General features: G+C 39.3%; 1 protein-coding gene across 2 annotated transcripts in view; it reads left to right on the top strand.

Annotated features, from left to right (window-relative positions):
- The window catches only part of LOC141782281 (nck-associated protein 5-like), an 80,376-nt gene extending 73,816 nt beyond the window's left edge, over positions 1 to 6,560 (top strand). Inside the window, exons 13-14 of one of the 2 annotated variants that reach the window (XM_074658422.1) lie at positions 3,462 to 3,557; positions 5,386 to 6,560. In XM_074658422.1, the coding sequence (XP_074514523.1) occupies positions 3,462 to 3,557; positions 5,386 to 5,387 (98 nt within the window). In that variant the 3' untranslated portion in view covers positions 5,388 to 6,560. The remainder of the gene's footprint in view (positions 1 to 3,461; positions 3,558 to 5,385) is intronic. The other variant, XM_074658423.1, reaches the window with a different exon arrangement.
- The last annotated feature ends 5,132 nt before the right edge of the window (positions 6,561 to 11,692 follow it).

The raw sequence follows: 11,692 nt of genomic DNA, 5'->3' as shown, positions 1-11,692 counted from the left end.
ATTTATCATTGGAAATCAAATTTACAACACAAAACAATAACAAATATTGTCCAGAAACCTTCACAGGTACTGCATTTAGCGTAAAACAATATTAAAAATTTGAAATATATTAAAAATATGCTGAAATCATAACATGGCAAACTCAAGTCCAACAGGCAACAACAGCTGTCAGTGTGTCAGTGTGCTGACTTGACTATGACTTGCCCCAAACTGCATGTGATTATCATAAAGTGGGCATGTCTGTAAAGAGGAGACTCGTGGGTACCAATAGAACCCATTTTCATTCACATATCTTGAGGTTAGAGGTCAAGGGACCCCTTTGTGAATGGTCATGATAGTTTTTCCCTCGCTAAAATTTGGGCATTATTTAACATCATCCGTGACATGCTAGTATGACATGGTTGGTACCAATGGATTCCTTAGGTTTTTTAGTTTCATATAATGACAGGATTTTCACTCTAGCTTTAAAACTGAGCCTGCTACAACCTCTGAAATGTCGGTTGCGTTAATGCATTGTATAGCTACAAATACTGTAATAGACTACATGACTACCGAAAGCTGCAGTGATCTTGGTGTGTCATTACAACAACCAGAGCCTTCATCACTACACTGATAGCTTTCATGCAGTGTAAACATGGCCTGCTCAGTATGCTAATCACACAGCATGTGCCAAAGAAAACACTAATTTTCACTGTCAAGAGGAAGGATGCACTTTGCGTAATGTGTCATTTTCACCACACACATACTATATATTTTCATCTGCAGGGTTTCAGAAGGACTGTATGGGGAGATGAACATATGTACACTAAATAAGTTGGTGTTCAGTTAAAGCAGCTGTTACTCGCTTGATTGACTGTATTATTTGAAAGTGATTGGCAATCTGTTCCCATTCAATCTTACTTAGAAGTGCATAGGCTATGTGCATAAGTGTATATTCACAGAGTAGTTCACCACGAGTCATGTTGTGGTTGCATAAAAAAAAAAAAAAAAAAGATTTATTGAAAATGTCACAGCCTGGAAAGCTAGTTGCTATATGCCTGTCAAGCTTTCCATTCTCATACGGCACATATGCAGTTTACAGTAATAACTGATTATGACTCACAATTTGCAGTAATTTTTAAATTTGATATTTTGCTATCATACTGAGGCTAAAGCTACATGTCCAACACATAGAGTCAACATCCTCGCCAGCTGATGTTAGAAAGGCTGCTATAGGTTACATAAGACATATGCTTTATTTGTCATTTATTTATTTGTCCACCTCCAAGGTGCATGGAGAACGAGAATAAGTCTGAAGAGGTGAAAACTCCATCAACACTTGTAAAGGGCCGGTAGCCTATAGAAACAACTTTAGTGTCAGACTAACGTGTTTTGGCTTGTAGCCTTTACTTTTACCATTACATGAGAAACGGCTTCTAGTGGGGCGGCAGAGAAAACTTATTGTTCATTTTGTGATAAAAGCGCCAAATTTACTTCATATAGCTTAATATATGTAGAAGAAATCTGGATATTGGGCCATTGCAGATTGGCATTCTGATGACCATGGTAGCCATATTCCAAAATGGCTCTTAGCGGTTACTGTCATCGAACACTTTGGCCAACCCCAAGCTGCTGATTCCATGTTTTCAGCACCACAAATATTATTTCTAAAGTTAAAGTGAAAAATATCTTTTATTACAAAGTAAGGTAATAATAATTTAACTCCTCACCCCACAACGCCCCACACTTATTGCTCAATATCGTGTGGCTGAACGGCACTTGTTCCTCTAAGAAGTTGGACGCCGACTGCACGGGGTTGTGTAACTAGCTACTAGCTAGCCTGCCGGAGTCCTGTTCATTATCAGAATTAACCACCAACTAAGAACGGCCATGCACCACCAGTCAGAAAGAACGTCCTATATTCAATAAATTCCGTTCCGAGACGTCAACAATGTTACTTATGTGCTTCAGTACTTTTCAAAATAAAACCTAGAATTACGGCCTTGCAGTTGTATGCCTCCGCCAACCAGTCAAGTTGCAGTTTACATCCATGTCTGTACAAAATGTCATCAAACGTGTTTTGTGAGGTCATAGTGACCTTGACCTTTGACCTCTGATCACCAAAATGTAATCAGTTCATCCTTGTGTCCAAGTGGATGTTTGTGCCACATTTAAAGAAATTCTCTCCAGGCGCTCCTGAAATATTCACATTTCTGAGAATCAGATGGACAGACGGACTGACGGAAGGAACGGACAGACACCCCACAAACATAATGCCTCTGGCCATGGCTGTCACTGGCGCAGAAGCATAAAAACAACGTTTGCTCTAGTATCCACCATCTGACAAAATAATAATACGAGGACTGTTTTTACTGATTCACGACACTAGGCTACATCAAATTATAATATTAAGAAATGACCAATTACTTTGTAAAAGTCCATAGAATTGTGAGGGACTATTTCATTTGGTTCTCAGGGTTACTAGGATCTAGATTATGTCCATTATTACATGTGGATCCAACGGGATAGGAAAGTTTGACCAACCGCCGGTGGTCATTTTGAAAAATGTCTGCCATGCCGCCCCACTATTCCAGGATGAGCGCGACTAACCAATGTGTTTTCTGAAGGTAGCGCTATCTTGTAAAGTGTAAACTTTAACAAAATCGAATAAAAAGTTGTTAATGTTAACTCCTAAACTCTGATATTGTAGCACGGACCAGCTCCCATGAAATACAAAGTGAATCTGCTGGGAAGGAGACCTTTTTTCTAATCCCATAACCCCAAAAATAGGCTAAATAAAACGATACAAGCCTCTGTGGATGTACAGTATCACTGTTTCTACAGCCGCATGTGCACCGCTTATATGTGGAGAAACCAAAGCTCGACAGGCCTGCCGTACTGTTGTGGTTGCTAAACTATGATTGGAAAATTGCTGTTTTAGCAAACCGTTAATTCTACATGTTTTGCTAAGTTGTTGGGTTGGATTGGAAAAGAGTAGGCCTATCTGACACTGAAGCCCTTCTCAACCCAGAGACAGTGCCGATTGAACCTTACATCAGACCGAATGTTTTTTTGGTGAGATGCATATTTAAATGTCTGTCATTTCTTCTGACACACAGTGAATACTTTTGGCTGTTTGATTTAAGCAACCTAAACTGTCACTCCATATCTAGCGAACTAAACTCTAGCTTCATTTGCGCAGTGTTTCAGTTCGGCGAGGTGGTTGTCACTTTTAGAGTCAGAATTACACATCTGTCATCTTTCAAGACATCAGTCGCTGCTCCTTTAGTGTTCAGATGTCCCGTCGCTTTAAATCCAGAGTGATAATCATAATCTCTTTGAAGATGCCAGATGTCAGCCTGTCAGTGTCACTCTCTTCTCCTAACTCCACATTTGACTCCTCTTTTTGACAGGAGAGAGAATAAAGTTTGACTGCTGCGAAAAACCTCTGAAATGAGTTCCATTCTGTGCTATTTTTCCAGGTGGGATGGAACCAAAGAAGTTGACCTATATCAAAACGAAAACACGAGCCACTCCGAGCCAACAGAAAGAGCAGACAAGACTTCAGCTCGCCAACTGTAAGACACATTGGAGCAGGTTTATTTAAGTGACACATTTGAGAAAACTTCAGGCCAAAAACAATGTTATGTTTTGTGTCCACTCATCATCATGCTTTTCCAGTGTTCACATTTTCATTCTCTAACTTTATAATCCAGTATTACACTGAGAAGTTCCTTCTTGATAGGATACAAAAAAACTACAGGAATGATCTTCAGGTTATTTCCTCTGAAAGCCAAATTGACCCTTTCAATTAAAATTGACAATTTTCCACATAATTAACTTGGAGCTCCAGCCAAAGTGGCAACCTCCGGTGCTGAGAAATGAAGTTAGCACACTGACACACTGACAGCTGTTGTTGCCTGTTGGGCTGCAGTTTGCCATGTTATGATTTGAGCATATTTTCTATTCTAAATGCAGTACCACTCCTATGTTGATACGAGTACTAAATACTTGACAAATCTCCCTTTAAGGTACATTTTGAACAGATAACAAATGTGCACCCACGATCCACCTCTTTGCCCATTTTTGGATTAGCCGGGAGTTAGGCTGGAGCCATCCACTTTGAGCTTCACAATGGCTCTTCAGAAAGAAGAGTGGGTGATGTCAAGGAGACTACATTCATATTTTATACAGTCAATGCTCCAGCCTCGGAAAATACAAAGGAATACTGTATTCAGTTCCCATGTCAACTTTTAACTGAATGCTGAGGTCAAAAGACTTCTGGGAACTAAAATCAGGAAATCAGGGTCACAGTTTGTTCCACGAGTTAGAAACAAGTGATTTATTTTTTATTACTAGGGTAAGGGTTACATTGGCAAGTGCAATGAAAGTTGAAAAGATGTTCAGCAGTTCAACTTTTTATTTTAGAAAGATAAATGTAGAATGTGCTTCCAGTAGGCTTGTCAGACATTCAAACTTTGGTTTTCAAAACTGTCAATGTGACTGGTAGCTATAAAGATGAAGAAGTGAAATGCAACAATTTCACTTCTTTGTAAAAACGGTGCAGTTTGCCTCAAAATTACATTTTAAATGCTACACTGTCCTGAAAGCTCATTTCCATCCCCACTAAGCAGAAAGTAAGCTTAATGATGGCAGCTAAACACATGACTGACACAAGTTTCCCAAACATCATTTGCATCTCACTACAGTACATTAACGCTGACATTTACAACACATGTATGTGTGTGTGTATGTGTGTGTCTCTGTGCGGTAGATCGCAAAATATGCTTTTGAGTTAAAAACCAGCCTCAAGTTTGATGCACCGTCTCACACACACACACACACAGATGCAAAATGCACTTTTTTAAGATTCTGTGTTGCCTTTGGGTGTGACCGTGTTATTCACAGAAATACACTCATGTAAATGTTTGATACTCTGTCCGACATTATAACACATTCACAGCATTCCCACAATCTATAGACTATGAATCAGACCTGGTGTCTGTTTAACTTTGGCAGCTGACTTGTGTGGGGAAAGTGATGCAACTTCACATCAATATGCTGGGCGGCAGGTTTTCTTCAAATATCATCCCTGCCCCCTGCCATCATGTCACAAGTTGTCTGTTTTCATTTGCATATAAACCACAGTTGCTCGTGCAGTACGACTGAAACTGATACATGTTAAATTGACTTCAACGCAACTATTGAAATCACCATAAACTATGATTTAAGGTGCTCTGCAGTCAGCGGAAAGAGCTGATGACTAAATAAACAAATAAACATTGCATTATACTGTATAAACCAATTTATAGCTTTCTTTATATGGCAGATGTTATACTTTGGATGTTGCTGGCATGGCGCCGCTCTGCATCTAGATCTCACTCCGCTCTACATCTTCCATTTCAGAGTTTCTGAAGCTGACTGAGTCAACCTGAAGCAAGGAATCAATCAATCAGTTGGATTTATCACTCTCACACACATGGAGGATCCCTAAATCCCACAGTTTGGACACGGCGTCTCTGTATCAGGATGAAACGCTCAGTGCTGGACAACAAGTGAGCTTGGCGTTGTGGGCTTCCACCTGGGCTCAGTGTGGCGTTGAGATACTGAGTAGCCTTTCAGGTGTAGTAATGAACCTTCTGGCAGCCATTTTGGAGGTCTGCAGCTCATTGGCTGCAGCTGTGAGCAGCTGGTTGAATTTCTAAAATGTACAACTCTGCTGTTTCATGAGACTGGAGTTAAACAGACTATTGTCCCTGACGTTTTTTTTTGTTTTCCTTCGGAGAAGTAAACGTGAACGACGAATGATTTTTTGGTTTTGGTGATATCAGGTTAGCTACTGTAGCACTTTCATAGCTACCTGAATCATCACTATCTTATAAACACATCTGAGTTGCACACAAGCCTATGCATGTAGGCCCGGTTTAAGCTAATGTTAGTGGCCAGTCTGCATTCTTACATTGCTACGACATAACCATGCTTGTTAGCTACCTAAGCTAACTGCTCTAACTGTGAGTTGTTTCTGCCTCTGTGCTGCAGAAACGGATGAGCGTAATCACTTGAATAAACTTACACCTAACATACATTGAAATGTTCTTACAAAGCAGCGTAGATATATATAGGATTGTCCATACTATGTGGACACTACCAAGGATTTTGTCCACTCTTCCATAATCTACACATAAAAACACATTAGAACAAATTGTTTCATACATTATCTGCTTTTGTAACGTAGTGGTTAAAACTGCATTCACTGTATCAAGTTTAGCCACTAGGGACAGAGCAAATATTAAACACAATGACTGACATGGCTAACATGTTCGCAAACATTTACCTATTTTCGTATCCAGCAGGCTGTTTATTTGGCCACTTTACAAATCTAATATTCATAAAATATTGTCTTTTTTTATCTCCTTTTTGGTCTCCACCAACTCTAAAGAAAAACGTTTGGGTCTTTAGCTTGCTAGCTGTCATTTGGTGCGGGCAGCTATTGAACTACAGTGGGTTTATCTGACTGTGGGGCTGTACAACCAATACAATGAGCCAGAAGAAAGTGTCATTTGATTCCATTTAATTAAAAACTTTAAAAAAAAGATCAATGCAGGTTTAAAGGGACAGTTCAGCCCCAAATCATAAATACATATTTTCGCTTCAAAATTGCTTTGAGCACCACGAGCCGAGAGCCATCTAGTTCCATCATACTATCCCAGATATCTCCAACACTCGGCAACTCACACCAAAACAATCTAGAATGATAAGTAACACTACAGGTAAGAGGGAAAATATGTATTTTAGATTTTTGGGTGAACTGTTCCTTTAAATAACTTTTCACAAGTACAATCAATTGACCACCAGACCTCCATTATGGCACCAGCTGTGGTCACCTTTGGAGATTAATGATGCAAATTAAAGACCCCCACTAAAATCCTGCTGAACAAAGATTATTTAGCGACATTCATTTGCATACTCCAGTCATGTATGAACATTTTAATATAGGCTATGTTTATGTGAAGATCTAATTCTGCTTTAGATCAAATACATAGCTAAGCTACAATACATTTGTCAGTAATTTATTTTCAGGTGGAACCTTATCAACTCAAGATCACAAACTATTCTGACTTCCATCCTGAAGACATTTTATGTACAGCACTAACTACTGATCGCCATTCATGAGCTCTATACCTGACTGAGTAATGTGATTCTTTAAATGTGCACTATCTTGTTGGAAACTTTTTTTTATTGTCACGATGTTAATATCAACTTGCATGCAACCACCCTCTGGCTTATTCTAACCGCAGAAATGCATCATATGAATCTGATGTTCATCATATGAAGAGTTTCATCACAAGAGGTGAAAAACACTGATGTGTGAAACTCGATGTGCACTGCTCAGTATATCACAATCTGTCATTACATTAAACCTTGGGTAGGTAACATTGGAGAAACCAGCAAGTTTATGCTACATTTTAAAAATGATCCAACCTAAAAACTCAGCCCAGTGTTGCCAACTCTTTTCCAATGAAAGTTGTTAGCAGCACCAGCTCCAAAAGTCCCTACGGCCCTGTCTACACGTACACAGATATTAAAAAAAAAAAGGGATATTTTCCCCTCCTTTTAAAAAAACAAATCTGTCCACATGACCTTCATTTTACAAAATATCTCCATCGGCTTTATTACAGTTGGTTGGATAACAGTTACTGTTGATTGGGGGCTGGGATTCCTGGTCATCAACTGGCATGGTTACATGCATAAATGACTGAAGGGAGGTCATTCAGGTTTATGTCCACAGCCCTTCTGAGTGCTCCAAACCCCTCCTTCAATTGCCCAAAAGCACATTCAATCACCATTCGGCCTCGACATGTTTAATGTGTTCCCTGCTTTGGGCTCCTTTGACTGGAACATTTTAGTAAGTAGTAATTAGTCCGAGCAATGCTAACAAAACGTAAAAAAGCCGGCAGTCCGCCATCTTTATTATTGTTTCTGGCGCATGCTCAATACACAGAGCAACAATGGGTATGCACGAAATGAGGAGAGGACGTCATCCTTTCCCAAACGCTCCGTTTTACACGTCCACACCGATACAAAATAACCGGAGTTTTTAAAAATGTTCACCTTAGAAGGCATTTTCAAACATATCTGTTTTTGTGACCCAGAACTCTTGCGTGTGGTCGAGAGGCCAAAACGTAGATGAAAGTATACGTTCTTAAAAAATATCCGTACACGTTTAGACAGGGCCTGAACCTAGACAGAAAGTCCCCAAGTCGGCAACACTGACAGTCCGTCCCTTCTGGCCTCCCTCCGAAGTCACGCCCCCAAAATTATCATAATGAACGTAAACACTCACAGCAGGCTAGCAGCTTGTGGAAGACTCTGGTGATGTGCAATAAGTGCACGGGCAGAGTGTGCACAGGTAGACAGGCAGGTAGCCCGTCCAATCATTTCATTCAGTATGAATGAAATGATTGGACGGGCTCATTACAGTCCTTCAACAACCACTTTTTGTCAGAGCATTTGATTTATTGATTACTGTTGGGATGTAATTTCAACAAATATAACAAAACATTTTTTTTTTAAGATTACCAACCCTAGCTTTAAACAAAGGTCTTTTTAAAATATCATCCACAGTGAGTCTTTGAAATGATTTTAGTTAGGTGTCACGCTTTGAAAACAGTGCACATCGCATCTTATAATGAAACTCTTCACATGTGAACACTGCATTCTGTGTTTTGTACATGTTTCCACAGTTATGACATCAAGACAAAGCAGTGAATTTTGCATGTAACCTTAGTTATAAAGCACCCAGTAGGCACATTGTGGACTTTGTTGTGCTGGCTCAGGGAAAATACCATTTATTGTCTCTGATAGATGCTGTGGATTTAATAAGTGAACCTCAACTTTAAAAATGTACAACCATTTCATTGCAGCCAGTGAACACACCAGATGTCACTGTCATGGTTTAAGGATATTACCTGAACTCAATATTTTCCTCTTGTCGGTTTTTGTCTGTACATTTAACTGTATAATATCTCACCAGTTTCTCTCTCTATTATGTATGCCGTGTCCTTTATAGTAATGTTTTTGGTGTTGTTGAATGCATCCCGACATATTTGACGCTTTTAGCCGCTTTGCGATGTTTCCCCCTCCTCACACCTTTGTCAGCTCCCTGCCTTTTCATGTATAGATGTTTGCCAAAATGCATATTGCCAAACACTGAGCTAATCACATATACAGAACATGAATGCAACTAAATCTACATATCAGACATGTCATGGTGACTATAGCCATATTCTTTTGAAACACTAGAGACAGTTTACACTTTCACGTGATGTAGAACCATGGAGCACTGTAATGTTGCACAATGTCATTATCATGTCATCTTACTGTATTTACCTCTTTAAATCTTTACTCACTTGCTATATGTTGAAGGTCATATTTATAAACTTAAAGTGGTGTTCATGCCAATAGCAGCACACAGGTTTGATAAATGAAATATGTAGCGTACACAGGTGAGGCGAGGTGTTAGTGGATCAGGGAACAGATTGGCTGTACTGATACGGGTAGATGGAGCATGGCGTCTGTGTTTTTAAAATGGCTCACATAATGAAGAGCCTCACTCTTACAAGAGTATTGTATTTTTCTAACATTTACTCTAATGCCCTGTATTTGTACTCAGCACTGATGAGTGTAATTTACCATTTATTGCACATATTGTTACTCACTCTTACAGTAATTCTCCCTCTAAATGTCTTTTTTCTTTTTCAGAACCCAATAATAACAGTGATGTTCTCGTGTGACAGTCACCTTAGCAGTATGACTTGTATATTACTGATATTCTTTGTTTTATGTAAAAGAAGAAAGAAAAAAATAAACTATTTCAATACTTATACAACATTAAGGACGCTGCCTTGTGGTTTGTTGTATTTGGCTGAATTTGTGTGGCTATAAAAATAAAAAAAAATCTCCAGGTGTGATTTTATGTTAACAGGAGACCCACTTTCCTCCAGCCCAATCTCTGTGCTTGCCAGTATGAAAGATGGAAGCGCTACTGAGCGGTGGCTCCAACTTACTTTTCCAACAACAAGTGTTTTTTACTCATTCAATTCAAAGTAAACAATTTGCAGAATACCAACATGTCATGGGCACTGGACCAGGGTTTCTTAAACTGGAAGCAAACTCCCCCTGAGCTGCCAACCAGTGTTGTCAGATGGGAACTAAAATGAAAAAACAAACACGAATGAAGATAGCTTATTCTAAAATGGACATCCACGTATTGCAGTAATTGATGTGAGTTTTATATAGTGATGGAAAATGGTAACAATGTAGAGTTGTGTGAATAAGAAGTTCCCTTTAACACTGACAGCATGCGATCACTGCTCCTACCTTATGGTTAATGTTAACCTTTTTATCATCTGTCCATAACTCTGACCACAATCTGTCCACAGGATCAAAGGAATAGTTTCCAATCTGGGGGAAATACGCCTTTTGATTTGCTGCCGAGAGTTAGATGAGAAGATCGATACCACTCACATATATTTCCGGAGCCAGGAAACGGTTAGCTTAGCTCAGTGATTCTCAAAGTGGGGTCCGGGGACCCTCAGGGGTCCGTGGCACTCTGTCAAGGGGTCCTCGAAATAATTTGCTATGAGTTATATAATTGTGCTGTATCATTAAAAAGTGCATATCTACAGATGGGGACTGTTTGCGCCAATAAAACAAGCATGTTTTGTCCATTACTCCCACCCAAGTTAGCTTTGGGCCAATAGAAACTCTGATATGATTGTGACACATCACGTCATGAATATGACACTTCAGTCAGGGCGCAACAAACCGTTACTGCTGTTGCTTAGCTTATTAGCTGGCGAGCCTGGAGAAATAATTTGAGTCAGCCCAAACTAGCAAAATTGAGAAAGTACTGTGTGACGCCAGTTATACTATATCCCGACAGCGACGGGAGATCAAAATGCATCATGTGTCTTCAGGTGTCTAGCAAACAAAGCCATGAGGCCAGCCAAGCTAAAGCGACATCTTATCACAAAGCATCTGGAATATCAGAGCAAAACAAAGTGGTATTAACATGATTCAAATTGAAATGTGTTTCTGTTTATCACTATGGGTCTGAAGTATTTGGTTGAAAATGTTTAGAATACAAATAGTTCCAATGGCATCTAAGAGTACAAATAGTAGTACGCATTATGCTTAATCGGTGTTACGATTATGAGGGGGTCCTTGTTAAATTTTCTCCCCTTAAGGGGTCCCTGGCACCAAAAAGTTTGAGAACCTCTGGTTTAGCTTAGCATAAAGACTAGAAGTGGTGGAAACAGCTACATGTAGCCTAACTCTGTCTGAAGGTAAAAAAAATAATGAACAGATTTGTCCTGTGGGTTTAATGTGTACCAAAACCAAAGTTGCAGGTTTACGGGGGGTAAGTGTTTCTCGGCTGGGCGCTGTGACTAAACCGTAAAATTGTAACTTGATGTTTTTACACTTCAGTTTTATGTACGGATTGAATGAATTAAAGTATACTTTGTTTTTCCCTTTAGACAGAGCTAGGGATCAGATCATTGCTTCCACATGCAACAGATATGAGAGTGGTATAATTTTTTTATTTTAACTCTCAGTAAGAAGTCAAAAAAGTCGTAAAATGTAAAATTATTCCTTTAACTAAGCTAAGTGATTTTGGTTCATCTTTGGTTAATCTTTACTGAAACCATAC

The sequence above is a fragment of the Sebastes fasciatus genome, chromosome 14 (genome assembly GCF_043250625.1).
Source record: "Sebastes fasciatus isolate fSebFas1 chromosome 14, fSebFas1.pri, whole genome shotgun sequence".
NCBI lineage: Eukaryota > Metazoa > Chordata > Actinopteri > Perciformes > Sebastidae > Sebastes > Sebastes fasciatus.
Note: the sequence above shows the minus strand (reverse complement) of the source record. Positions and strands in the feature narration are given on the sequence as shown.